Here is a 13358-nt window from a genome sequence, read left to right on the forward strand (position 1 = left end):
AGTATGGCTAAAATTTCTATCCCCTTTGATGCAACCAACATTTTCTTTATTTAGTAACTTAGGAATCAAATTGTTTTGGTAATAAGGAAAAAAACATTAAAAGAGGTTTAGGGTGTTAAATCTCAAAGTCACTTGTAAACACAAAAAGGTCAAGTCATAAAGACATATAAGCTTATAGAACATACATGGTTTGGTCAAAAGAAGTGCACAAACATCAACAATAATACAAATGCTACCTTATAGAAATAAATATAGTTAATAAATATGAGATTCATTACATGCTCATATTATATATATTTAAGAAAACTATATTAAAAATATTAAGTCTAACAAATATAATTACAATAAACAAAGTACTTAATTTTTATGATGTTATAAATACGATCGCAAACTTAATCTAATTAAAAATCTCAGTCCATTTTTAGAGTTAAGAAGACAATAACTTTGCAGTGACTTTCATCAATGGATTCCAAAATGAAAAAAAAAAAAAACAATAAATTTTCATAGATGAAACAATTGTAATAGAATTTGTGTCAAACTTATTGATTAGATATTTGCAATTTTCTCTCTCACATAAGGTGATATTTTACTAACACAGAGTGATCTCTATCTATTTGACAATGTATTTGATAATGAGTTGATGATTTAATGATTTTAAAAATATGAAATGTAGAGAATAATTTGAAGGTAGGTGTTATTGTTAAGAAAATTGCATTGATGGATATTTATGTAGGATATAAATAGAACAAGTAGAATGAAGAGAAGAATAGTTCATGGAAGTAGAAATTATTAAGAAGATCGTGGAGAGAGAAGAGTTATGTAAAGCCATAGAATGATATAAGTTACGAAAAGAAGTAGCTGTGTGTCTTAATAAGAAAAACACTAAACCCCAAAACTCAGACGGCTACATTTGTTTACTACGATTTATACGTTCTTGTTTTCTTTGTTGGTAATTTCTCATTATTTATTTGCAGTATCAATGCTTTATTTATTTGTCTTTCTGCAATTCATTTCTTCTGTATTTACTTTTATTTAATATTGCAATTAATGAGCGACTCCATCAAATAAAGCCCTCAACTACAGCTGCATTCATTTTACTTTCTTTGTTTAGAAGAAAAAATACTTCAGTTCAGAAGTCACTTCAGTTCAATAAAAATATTATCATGCTGAGATCACTTCATCGCTTCTTTGTTTTTCTTTCTTCTAAAACTCTGCCAAAGAAAACGAGTTGGGAATTGGAAGGCATAATATTATAATAATAATAATAATGATTTGGAAGGCATGAGAATAATAAAGTAGATTATGTATGACTTGATTCACATACATACAATAAACAAAAAAAGGCAACCAAGAAGGGGCGTCGGTTATTTACGCATAGAGACGGAGAATCAACATAAAATAAAAATTTAATAAAAAAATGGTATGTAATTACAGTATGAAACAAAATGACAGAAAATTTGTTTTTGTTATCTTCCGTGTAATCGCATCGCTCTCCGCTTATAGACTGACCATGCTTCCTTTGTATTCAAATCATTACTCTACAACTGCATAATTCATGGAATCACAACACACTGTCATGTTATGTTATCCAAGAAAATAAAACACACCAAAGCAATGAATCACACTTACCATTCATGGAGTTTACATACATTAACTCTTTTATTGTTTTTGTGATTAGTTGAGAGAACGATTTCATTGGCAGACTTGTCCAAAAGCTCCAAGCATGCTACAGGCCACTTCCATTAACTTCCCTGTCACACGAGTTTAGGTAAAATAAAATGTTAAGTCAACTACTAGCCAGGCAATACCATTTCATTTTCACATGCAAACAATAAAAAGAAAACAAGTTATTTATTATTGAGAGAGTGAATGAAATAAATGAATTTTATATCCCACCTAAATTCATATCAAACCATTATGTAATTGTAAAAAAGGAAGGGAATCCAACCAATACCTTGGTTGACTACAATTATAATACAGTGTAAATAAAATAGATGAATGTGGCTTACAGCTTGGCACACACAATTATTTTTATATGATTTATTGATCAATCACATGGACATGGACTAGTCGAGGGACTATAGACACAACCCTTTTTGTCACCATCTCTCATATAACAAAATAAAGTGTTAACCCAAGCTCCTCTTACTACCAAAAAAAACTACCACATTCATACATAGTACAAATTTTCTCTTCTATTTTCACTCAAAATAGTTGATCCGTGCAAAGTGGAAACCAAAACCAGATAAACCTAGCTAGCCAAAACATAAATCAATAGAAAAAGAGAAGACTCACTGTACAAGCGATCCACTAAAACTCCCTTCTTAAAAAGTAAAACACAACCATGGTTTCACACGTGGTGCCCTTTCCAGAAAGCTTAATGCCATAAATATAAACACGATCCCCTTCCCTTCCCAACCCAATTGCTAGCTAACACAAAATAAAAAGTGCTTAACTCAATTACCTTTACCCTATACTCACTCCAACCCAACACTACTCACCGACTACCTAAAACTAAATCAATCCCTATTATTCTCTCACTAATAATGGTTATAATAAAAGACATCACAGATAATAATTATAATAAAATGCACGAATAAACCCAAGCAAGCAAAACTAAAATAAATTAAAAAGAAAAGGGAAAAAAAGAGAATACCTCTCCTTGGTTTAGCGGCAACCTTGACAAGTGGAGTGGTGCGGCGGGTGCGTTCTTCCAATTCCTCCGGGGGGAAAAGAACGCCGTCAATTCCCTGGACGGAGATCCTTCCATCGGTGTGAATATCAGGATCGAACAAGTAAGCGGAGGAATCGCCGTGCCCGAATTTAACGGAACCGTCAGACTCCTGAGCGAGAACCTTATGGGGTAAGCGCAGCGTATCGTAACTGACCTTACCGAACCTTCTAACGGCATTGTACATACTCTCTTCGGTTTGGTACTCGGGAATAATGTGATAGTACATAATCTGCTCCGGCGCGCCAGGTTCGCTCAACTGATCCGTCGTTAACTTCGCCATGGCTTCGTCGTTTGGGGCCAAAACGGTCAGAACATAACCCTCCGAAACGAGCCTTCCCATTTCGGTGGCCAGAGACGTTAGGTTAACGAGAATATCGGCCATTTCGTTGTACCCTCCGTAATGCAAGAGCGTGTGGATGAAGTCCTTCACCTGCCGCTCGCCGTTATAGTGGTGCTTCGCACCTCCGGGTCCTGGAGCAGGTGCTGGCGCGATGGACGGTCCCGGCGCCATGGCGTCGTAGATTGGAAGCACGGGTGGGGCGCCGGCGGGGACGGGGGCGGACTTCTTGAGGCGGTGGGTGCGGGGATCGATTTCCGGCGCGCCCTCCGGGATGACGGCGGAGATAGCGGCGAGGTTTCGACGGCGGTTGAAGTCCTCCTGGACGGATCGGGGAACTAGGAGACGCTCAATGCCGTGGATGACGCCGTCGGGACGGACGATGTCGTCAGCGCGGAGGATCTCGGCGGCGTCGACAGTCATCTGACCGGAGGGCTTGGTGGCCAAATGCAAGTGGTGGTGGTTTCCGAGCGTGGCGTGGCGGCGGTCGGCGGCGGGCCAGTGGCGAGAGGAGATTCGCGTGGGGAGAATGTGGGACATGAGGAGCGTCTGAAGGGAGCGGAGATTGCGGGGCTCAAGGAGGAAGCGCTTGAACTCGGGGTCGAGGTCGCGTTCGAGGGCCTGGTTTCGCGGCGCGAAGACGGTGATGTTGTGGTTGCCGACGGCATCTTCAAGTTGCTGGAGAAGAAGTGCTTTGTCGACGAGCTCGGCTAGTTCGGTGTAATGGGAATCGAGAAGCGCAACGAGGATGGAGTTGGAGTTAACCTGAGGGGTGGTTGAAGAGTTGTGAGGGAATGCGGAGAGGGAAGGGAATGGTAGAAGGAAGACGATGAAGAGGGTGAAGATGTGGGTGACGCCATAGATGGAAGGGGAATCCATGGCGGTGGTGGAGGTAGAGGGAGAGGAAGAGAGAAAGTGCGTATGTTTGTGTTTTGTGGGGATATGATACTGAGAGAAAGAGTGAGAAGAGAGAAGAAGAGGAAGAGGCGTGGAAGTGGGGTATGGTTGGTGAGTCTCTGTCAGTCTCTCTCCCTCACCTTTCAATGCTTTTCCCCTTTGCTTAATTGTTGAGGTTAGAAAGATGAGAACTCTGAAATGAACCGTACCAATACTCTGGAATACAGAATAGCACAACCATAAGCATACTATTCTTTGACAGCCTGTCTGTGGGGACCACACGGCAACTCATGTGCTGTGCCTGCCTCTCCATTTTCTTTTTTACTAACTACTTTCCAATTTCATTCTTCTTCTAATTATTATTATTATTATTATTTTTTATCAGTCTAATGATCCAACTTTTTTAATTATAATTGTTGTTGGTGTTCCATCTTAAATGATTAATGAAGAAATAAAAGGAGGAGAGGGGAAACGTGAATATTGTGAGTGATGTGTGTTAAAGGGTTGATAAAGGAAGCAGTCTGGCAAAGTGTCGGTGTCGGGGAAATGAATAGAGCTGGGTTAAAGTTCATTTAATTTGTACGCTCCATGTTTCAATTTCAACCGTGACTCTCATTCTGCCATTACGTTTTTAACTCTCCAGCTTCCTACAACGCTGACGCTGACTTACCGTCCGCCGTTGGTTCTTCTGTCAATTTTAATCTTCACTTCTCACACACACACAGTTTCACCTCCACATTTCCTTTTCACTTCCACTTCAATCCCCCTTCTACCGCCTCTCTTGCCTCCCATTAAACCACCTCATCTCCCCTCATCTTACAACTTTCTTGCATTGCAAAATTCACAAAATCTAAAGCAACACACTAACAAATTACTATAATAATACTGCATCCACCTCCCACCATCTCTTTCTGCTTCCTTTTCTATCAATTTTTCTCCTCTATCTTTTCCTAGGTGCCTTCACATCCAATTGCATCATCAACTTTCTCATTTTGCCAAATAATTACGTCTCGATTTAACATTACTCTTTATATCGAATCTAATTTTCACATGCTTTTCGTTTCCCAAATTTCTCCTCCTCACAACAATCACTCGTGTGCAAGGCGCTTGCACAATTTCTTATTCACGAAAATCTCATCTGACCATATTTTCTTGAAAACATCATGCTTACTTCTTTTTCTCATCTTTCAAAGAATGAGTTTGCTAAAGAAAAAGGAAAATATAAAAAAAAAATTAAGTCTAATTTAACTCAATAAATGTGAGATTTTTAACACATTTATTATATATATATATATATATATATTTTATGAGACTCAGACACCCCTCTTAAATGAATACACATATCGAACATCAACATTTGTAATCCTTGAAGTGTCCAATTCAAAAAGTATTTGTTGAATATCTTACAATTATAGTACAGTTGTAACACAACTTTATAAAAAATACATTAATTTTCTAAAAATTCATATTTATTGTATAATTTTTATTATGATTATAAAAATAAGGAACAAATCATTTTGAACCGGTCATGAATAACATCTTCATACTCTAAAAAAATCTAAAACATACTTCTATACACAAATTTTTATTATTCATAATATATATAATATATAAATTCATGTTTTTATATAGATTTTACGTATCTCCGTGTGTCTGTATATTCGTTTATGTGATACATATTATATATGACCCTTCATATGAAACTATATTTATGAATAATTATAATTAATAAAATTTCTATCCAATTATATAATACAAAATATTTTTATTTATAATGAATGTCTAATAATTCGGGTAAATTCCCTATCTAGCACCATTTACACTTTTATTTCCCTAACTAGCACCCTTTTGTTTTTATTTTCTTATCTAGCACTCTTTTGTTTTTATTTCTCTATCTAGCACCCTTTTATTTTTTATTTACCTATCTAGTACCATTTCAAAAATAAATTAAAAAATAATAATTTTTTTTTTATAATTTTAATTTTGAATGCATTAAAAATAAATATTTTTAATGTTTAAAATAGTTAGAAATATAATTAATGAATAAATAAATGTGTTTTTACAAAATAAAAATAAAAAAGTAATAATTTTAAAATGTTTAGTTTAAAAATTATTTTTTTAAGAATGAATAAAATAAAAAATTAAACTCTACAACAACATAAAAGTTAAACATATAAACATAAATTAGTATTTATTTTTATTATTATTGATGATGTAATTATGTTAATTTTAAGTAAAAAATACAGGACATAATTATAAAAAAAATAAAGTTAAATAAAGACTGATATGGACATAAAAGAACATCATGATCGAAAAAAAATGTTCATATTGTCAAACACCAAGACACACATAAAGAATATGTCCCAACATTACTGGATTGTACACTTCTCATCATTAATTATATTTCATTTCGCACAAACAATTTAATGTACCATTGAAGAAAATATTAAATGAATTATCATCTTTCATTTATTTTCATTTTTATGATCAACATATATTTATTTAGTATCGCCTTATATCTCTTATATTTATCTTATTTGGATTTATTTTTATATCTTTTATCTTTATCTTAATTTGTTTTGTTTTTATTTTATATCTTTTATGTTTTTAGTTATTATTTTTTTTCTACCATTATTTTTTTTTTCTAGACTTTTTTTTTCATTTTTTGCTTCTCATTTTTAAGCATTAAGTTTAACATTTGCATTATTTTTTTTTAGGATTTTGCATTTAGGGTAGGCACTTCAATATTACTTGTGTATCCACTATTAATTAATACTAATTGACTTTGATTTTTTTTTGTAACTATGTCTTGTATTTTTTTGTAATTATGTCAATAATAATAAAAATAAATAGTAATTTATATTTATAGATTCAACTTTTATGTTGTTGTAGCGTTTAATTTTTTATTTTCTTCATTCTTAAAAAAAATAATTTTAAACTAAACATTTTAATTTATTTTATAAAAACTCATTTCTTTATTCATTAATTATATTTCTAACTATTTTAAACATTAAAAATATTTATTTTTTAATGCATTCTGATCTGCCTGTTGACCGGAACGCTGGAGAATGCCTCGTCAAGGGATCGACGTGCGCACCGCTTCTCACCTCCGTTCCTTTCCGGGATCTGCTTCAAGAACCTGCAAAGGAACAACACGGCGCCGCTGCGGCCGATCGCACTCCGACGCTCAAGTCAGTGGCGGTATCACCAAATACTAAGAACAAGAACCGTGCAAATCCTCTCTCACAATCAGCTCTGTCACTCGCAAGCGTAAAGTGTATGAACTGAACGTGCGTACCTCAGAAAGTTTGTTAAGAGCTCTTATATACCTGGTGGCTTTCTCTCTCCTGGCAGTTACAGACTTGGACACGTGGCTCGTATCCAACTGTACACGTGCCATCATCTGGAGGCTCCCTGACTTGGCGCTGCTTCTACTCTCATTTTGGCTAAGTTACTTATGCATGGTACTGCCCAGTGCATAACTAACTTAGGAGTGCGATCTCTACTGGAACTGGCGAGTTAGGAGCTTTCATACACCTTCCCTGTGGTCTCGCCGACCGCCTTCATAACCTGCTGCTTCTCCTTCATCTTCGGCGATGTGCTTGCTCTGGCGATCTCCAACGCCTAGGTCGCCTGAATCTACATCTGGCGACTTGATCTTTAACCTGGCGATCGCCTATCCTGGTAAGCTGGAAATCGGAACACGCCAACTTAACAACTGGCGACCACACGTGCCTCCCGACTTCCTTCCTTTCTGCCAACCTGGCGCCTTGTCAACACGCCTACACTATAGCAGGATGCCACGTCATCACACTCGACCACCAGGGCGGTACACAAGCCCCCCAGTCTTAAGCGAAGACTTGTCTAGCGAAAAGACTGAAAGAGCCTTCGTTAACACCGATCTGCGTGGCACTGACGCGGAATTCCAAGCGATTGTACTTTCTGCTGCTCTGACGCTCCACCAAACCCTTCACTCATCGTTCGACACGTGGCTTCATCAACGGCTCTCTTCATCTGCCGTTAGCGCTTCCTAAAAACATTTCGAAAACCCTTAAACCCATTACGCTCCACTGTTCCATCACTTTCTTCGTGCTTGCAAACGCTCTCACTTCCCTCTGCGAAAACTCTCGACGCTCTTCAACGCTCTAGATCACCATCTTCCTTCACCGTCTTCCTGATCATCGAAAGGTAACTACTTTCCTTCATCTGCTGGGTTTCCTTGCATTTTCACTGATTTGCATCATCCTGTAACTGCCTGGTGCATACGTTGTGGGTTGTTCTTTCCATTTCTCATTCTGCGCAACTTAGGGCTTCGTCAATCGTCGCAACGAACCTTCACTCGTTCGTTCTTCTCCTTCCTTCTATGATCGAGTTAGCCTCTGTAACCCCCTGACCATTTTTCCTTTCTTCTTCCTTTGCAGCTGCTATCATGACTCGCACAAAGATTACCCCGAACCCACCTCCTTCAGCGCGAAACCTTCCTTCACAAGCACACGACTCAACACAAGTCTGTGGCGCTTCGTCTTCGCAGGCTGTGAGGCCTGCGTCTTCCCAACCTGTCGTGGCCCAGGCGACTCCATCTAACGCTGGGGGAGCCCCCGTCCTTTTGCCAGACTTCAAAACTCTATACCCCTGGGCTAACTCAACCCTTCTGAAGGAGACCTCGTCGGTGAACACTGCGGGAGCAATTTTGCGGCTGACAAAGGGGGACGAGGTCCATCAATCGTTTCACAAGGAGCACGACGAGAGGATGATGGTGCTGCCTTGTCCCGCCGCTCTGCCAGTGTGTGCCGATGACAAAGTAAGTGCCGACGGGCCCTTCTGCTTTGTCTACACAACTTACTTCAAGAAGGTCAAGCTCAGGTTCCCTCTCACCCGATTCGAGAGGGAGCTTCTAACCGAGCTCAACATTGCTACCGCCCAGCTCCACCCCAACAGCTGGGCGTTTGTTCGAGCCTTCCAAATAACATGCGACCACCTGGGTTTGCCCGCGTCGGTGGACGTGTTTTTGTTCCTTTTCGAGGCCAAGCACCCAGGAGACCGCCTGTGGGTTAGCTTGAATGCGATTGCTGGGAGATCCATTTTTACCATCTTCCAGCAATCGTACAAAGACTGGAAGGGGAGATTCGTCCAAGTACGTGCAAACGACAAGGACACCTCCCTTCTTGATGGCTTCCCCTTGTACTGGGTGGACAAGGGAAAAAAGGAGTCCAAGAGCTGCTTTAGGAGGCCCAGAAGTCCTGATAGCATGGGAGCATTGGACAGAGATCTCTGTCTTTTCTGGAAGAGGGTGGCGGACGCCAACATAACATTCCTGACCACCACCTTGATCTCCTTCGAATTCTTTGAAGATCAGCTAGAATTCCAAATAGGTTAGGACATCCAAACTTGTCGCTTTGATTCTGCTTCTGATACTGCTTCTGGGCGTCTTGTGCGATATGCACAAGACTTTGGTTTTACCTTTCCTGCACATATCTGCTCTGCTGCTTATTACCTTATACACTTACCTTTTTCTTCTTTGAGCTAACTCATGCATTTTCGTTTCATGCAGACAACATGTTGGGCAGAAACATGCTCGCCGAATTAAAGGCGCTCGCCCGAAACCACGGGTTGGCGACCGGTTCCCAAACGGTGCCCAACTCGGCGGTCGAGAAGGCCATTGCTCATGGGCGATCACCGCCCAAGGAACCCACCCAGCGCAAGAAACTGGTCCTTAAGAGACCCAAGCGAAAAGCTCCTCAAATCGTCCATGAGGAGGAAGAAGAAGATGACGAGGTCACAGAGGATGGCCTCATCACGAAAAGGAAGAGGGTGGCACCTTCTTCTCCACCTGCTCCACCCCCTCTTCCAACTTCCACACCACCGTCGACGCCTACTCCTCCTCCATCATCGCCAACGCCGCAGGCTCCTCCCTCTCCAGTCCAAGCAGTTCCACTGGCCACCGCGCCACCTGCAGCTGAGGCCCAAGAGCCAAATTTCTTGGAGGACCCCCCAAGCGCCTCTACGCCACATGTGTCAGCAGGAGGGGGCCCCCCTTCAAACACTTCAGCTGCAGGAAACGTTCCAATCGGGGATGAGGTTGCTCATACCTCTCCGATTCTAATCACCGAATCCCCGATCCCGTCGCCACGCCAGGAAGCAAACACTGAAGATCCTGCTAAGGAAGGTGGCGGCGAGAACCCTCAACAAGCCCCCCTGGCGCCTCTCCAAGCAGCAAACCTTCCCCTTGAGGTCACAAGGATGTGGGAACCTCTGACTGCCAAACTGAAAACCATAGCAGAGGATATCCCATCGATTATAACGAGGGCTGTGGAGAGCTCCACCAGGAGGCTTCAAGACAATCTCTTCAACCTCAGGACTGAAAATAGCACTATGAAGGTCGAGGTGGAGAAGATGTCATTCAGCCTGACGCTCGCAGAAATCGAACACTCCCGAGTGGAGGATGCCATGAATACCGAGCTCAGGCTGGCGCGCAAGGAAGCTGTTGACCTTCGCCGCAAAGTCCACGATCTTGCCCAAGAGAAAGTCGAGTTGGAAAGCAAAATCGTACCTCTTCGCGCCAAGGCGATTGACCTGGAGGCTCACATTCAAGCTGACGCCGCTAAGGTACAAAAACTGGAGCAAAGGTCGGTCGATCGCGAGAAGCTACTTGGGCAAGTAGAAAAAGCGAGGGGCGACGCCATGGCTGATCTCGCCGAGGCAAACAAGGAAAAAGGGAAGATGGCTGCTGAGTTGGCCCAAGCTCAAACGGAATCCAAGAAGGTTACTAACGACCTTCTCCATGCTCAAGAGACCAACGAACAACTCAGAAAGCAGGTTGAAGAGCTGGAGCAGCAGAACAAAGAGCTCAAAAAGCAGGTTGAAGAACTTCAAGGGCAAATTGAAGAACTTAAGCTAAATTCTGCTCAGATTCTGGCTGCTGGATTCGAAGCCGCTCGGGAACAATTTGCATGCCTATTCCCCGATCTCGACCTCAGCATGGTGTCGTTGAACAACGAAGTAGTAGATGGAAAGGTCGTTCCCGCTGAAGACTAATCAACCCCACCCCATCTGCTACTTTATGATTTCCCTTGTATATACCTTGTAATAAAAACTTGCGCATATGTGTTTTACACTGATACTTATCTTATGACAAAGCTTGGATATTCTCTCTCCTGACTCCTTTTAAGCGCTTTAACCTTCTTTGCATGTTTAACTTTGTCGGTCTTAACTTAATGATTTTGCAAATGCGACTTCTGACGTAACTGCCTCGAGCCAATTCAAACTTAAGCAATAATCACTTTAAACAACTTGTACTCTTGAGGCACTAACCTTATCACAAGAATACCCTTCAAGCAACGAACTGTAACTCAATCATTGGCCCAAACAACGTCTCACTCGACCTGCTTTGTCAAACAAGTCTTTCAACCTTCTCGCCGTTTTTAAGCTCTTCCCGATCGCCAAGACCTCTTAGTAACATCAGTTTTTCCTAGCCTCATGCTTTGGCAATCGTTTCTTTATCTGGGGTAGAAACGCCCTTTGGGCTCTTCCTTTGCCCCCCTGAACTTCAGAGCAAAAGACCGGCTGACCAGGCGTTCTCTTCGAACTTACCTTAGCCACCTTCCAAGCTTCTTCCACCCTCTGCGCCATACCTGAACTCGTTCGAGACGAGAAGGATTTTATCTTGCCTATGCTCGCACATAAGCGAGAAGGTCTTTAACTCGCCTGAACTCGCTCATCGGCGAGAAGGTCTTTAACTCGCCTGAACTCGCTCAACGGCGAGAAGGACTTTGTATGGTGCCTCAACTTGCCCAGGGTGTACATCTCCTCCCCCCTGGATGCACTGAGGACCCTTTCTCTTTCTTTTCTGCACTCACTCGACGGCGAGGAGGTCTTTAACTGGCCTTAGCTCGCACAACGGCGATAAGGACTTTATCTGGTGCCTCAACTTGCCCAGGGTGTACATCTCCTCCCCCCTGGATGCACTGAGGACCTTTTCTTTCTCTCGCCTGCACTCGCTCGACGGCGGGGAGGTCTTTTAACTTGCCTCTACATTGCCCCAGGGGTTCCATCTTCTCGCCCCAGAAACATGGAGGACTTTTTACTCTTTCTCGCCTGCACTCGCTCGACGGTGAGGAGGTCTTTTACTTACCTCAGGACGCGCGAGAGCGTTGAGGTCTTTCATCTGGTGCCTCCGATCGCCGAAAGACGATGAGGACTTTAAAACTTAACTGGTGCCTCCAATCGCCGAAAAACGATGAGGACTTAAAACTTAACTGGTGCCTCCAATCGCCGAAAAACGATGAGGACTTAAAACTTTTTAGAAAGCACGCGATATATCTTTTCTTGCCTTAAATCATGTACAAATGACAAGAAGGTCTTTCTTCAAAACTTTTGAAAATGGCACACATGCAATCTGAAAACACCTTATACTTCGAAAACTCTTCTTTTATTGGGTGGCCTCATTATAAACCCTCCTTAGGGAAAAAAGAGTGCCCCCTTCAACTGTTTTAGCAGAAACATCGTAATATAACATTGTGTTTGTCTTTACTTACAAAGCTCTTAACTATAGTACAACTTCAGGTGTGTGGCATTCCAGGTGCGAGGAATCGCCCCTCCTTCCATCGTTTCTAAGCGGTAGGCTCCGTTCCCGAGTGTCTCGGTTATTCTGAACGGTCCGGTCCACTTGGGTGATAGTTTATTCTCCATCTCGTACTGGTGGGCCTTCCTCATCACCAGATCGCCTTCTCTAAACTGCCTTGGCATCACCTTTGAGTTGTATCTTCGCTCGATCCTCCTCTTCACCGCCTCAGCCTTCAGCCTCGCCTCCTCCCTGACCTCATCCAGCAGATCCAGGTTCAGCCTTCTCTCTTCATTGAATTTTCTTCTCCTTTGTCGCACCGGTCTCACCATGTTGTCCATCGCCAGATGATGGCACAAGAAGTCGGGATCGATCCCGGGCATGTCTGAAGCGGACCAAGCGAACGCGTCCAGATGCCGCTCAATTACCTTGGCGATCTGGTCCTGGAGATCGACCTCCAGAGATCTTCCGAGCTTGAAGATTTTTCCCCCGATCTCCTTCTCGAGCCACTGCTCAACGGGTTTGGGCCTGGATTCTCTGGCGATCACCGCCTTGGCGATTCCCAGTTCTCTCGCTTCCTCGGGGCGATTCCGCGCCTCTTCCTCCTCCAGGCCAGCATTCCTCTCCCCTAGCTCAGCGTCTACCATCTCTACATCCCTTCCGGCGGCCTCCTCTGTTACCGTCGATCTGGGCCTCACACCGGGAGGTGGGGTGGTTGTTACATAACTCACTGATCTTTTATTTTTCAGGCTATTCTCATAGCACCTTTTCGCTTCTTTCTGATCAGACTTGATCGTGATCACCACCCCTTCCATGGACGGCAGCTTCAC

General features: G+C 42.1%; 1 protein-coding gene across 2 annotated transcripts; it reads right to left on the reverse strand.

The window, feature by feature from the left end:
• Positions 1-1284: 1284 nt before the first annotated feature.
• LOC137814653 (fasciclin-like arabinogalactan protein 16) lies at positions 1285-4188 on the reverse strand. 2 transcript variants are annotated; one of them, XR_011081667.1, is made up of 3 exons: positions 2657-4188; positions 1630-1751; positions 1285-1544 (listed from the first exon to the last, which is right to left on the reverse strand). XR_011081667.1 is itself a non-coding variant. In XM_068617498.1 (3 exons), the coding sequence occupies exons 1-2, from the start codon at positions 3948-3950 to the stop codon at positions 1693-1695; spliced, it is 1353 nt and encodes a 450-aa protein (XP_068473599.1). In that variant the 5' UTR covers positions 3951-4175; the 3' UTR covers positions 1285-1544; positions 1650-1692. The 2 variants fall into 2 exon arrangements, 1 of the variants encoding a protein (XP_068473599.1); XM_068617498.1 differs by having other exon boundaries at positions 1650-1751; positions 2657-4175.
• Positions 4189-13358: the final 9170 nt, after the last annotated feature.

This window comes from Phaseolus vulgaris, chromosome 1 (genome assembly GCF_000499845.2).
Source record: "Phaseolus vulgaris cultivar G19833 chromosome 1, P. vulgaris v2.0, whole genome shotgun sequence".
NCBI lineage: Eukaryota > Viridiplantae > Streptophyta > Magnoliopsida > Fabales > Fabaceae > Phaseolus > Phaseolus vulgaris.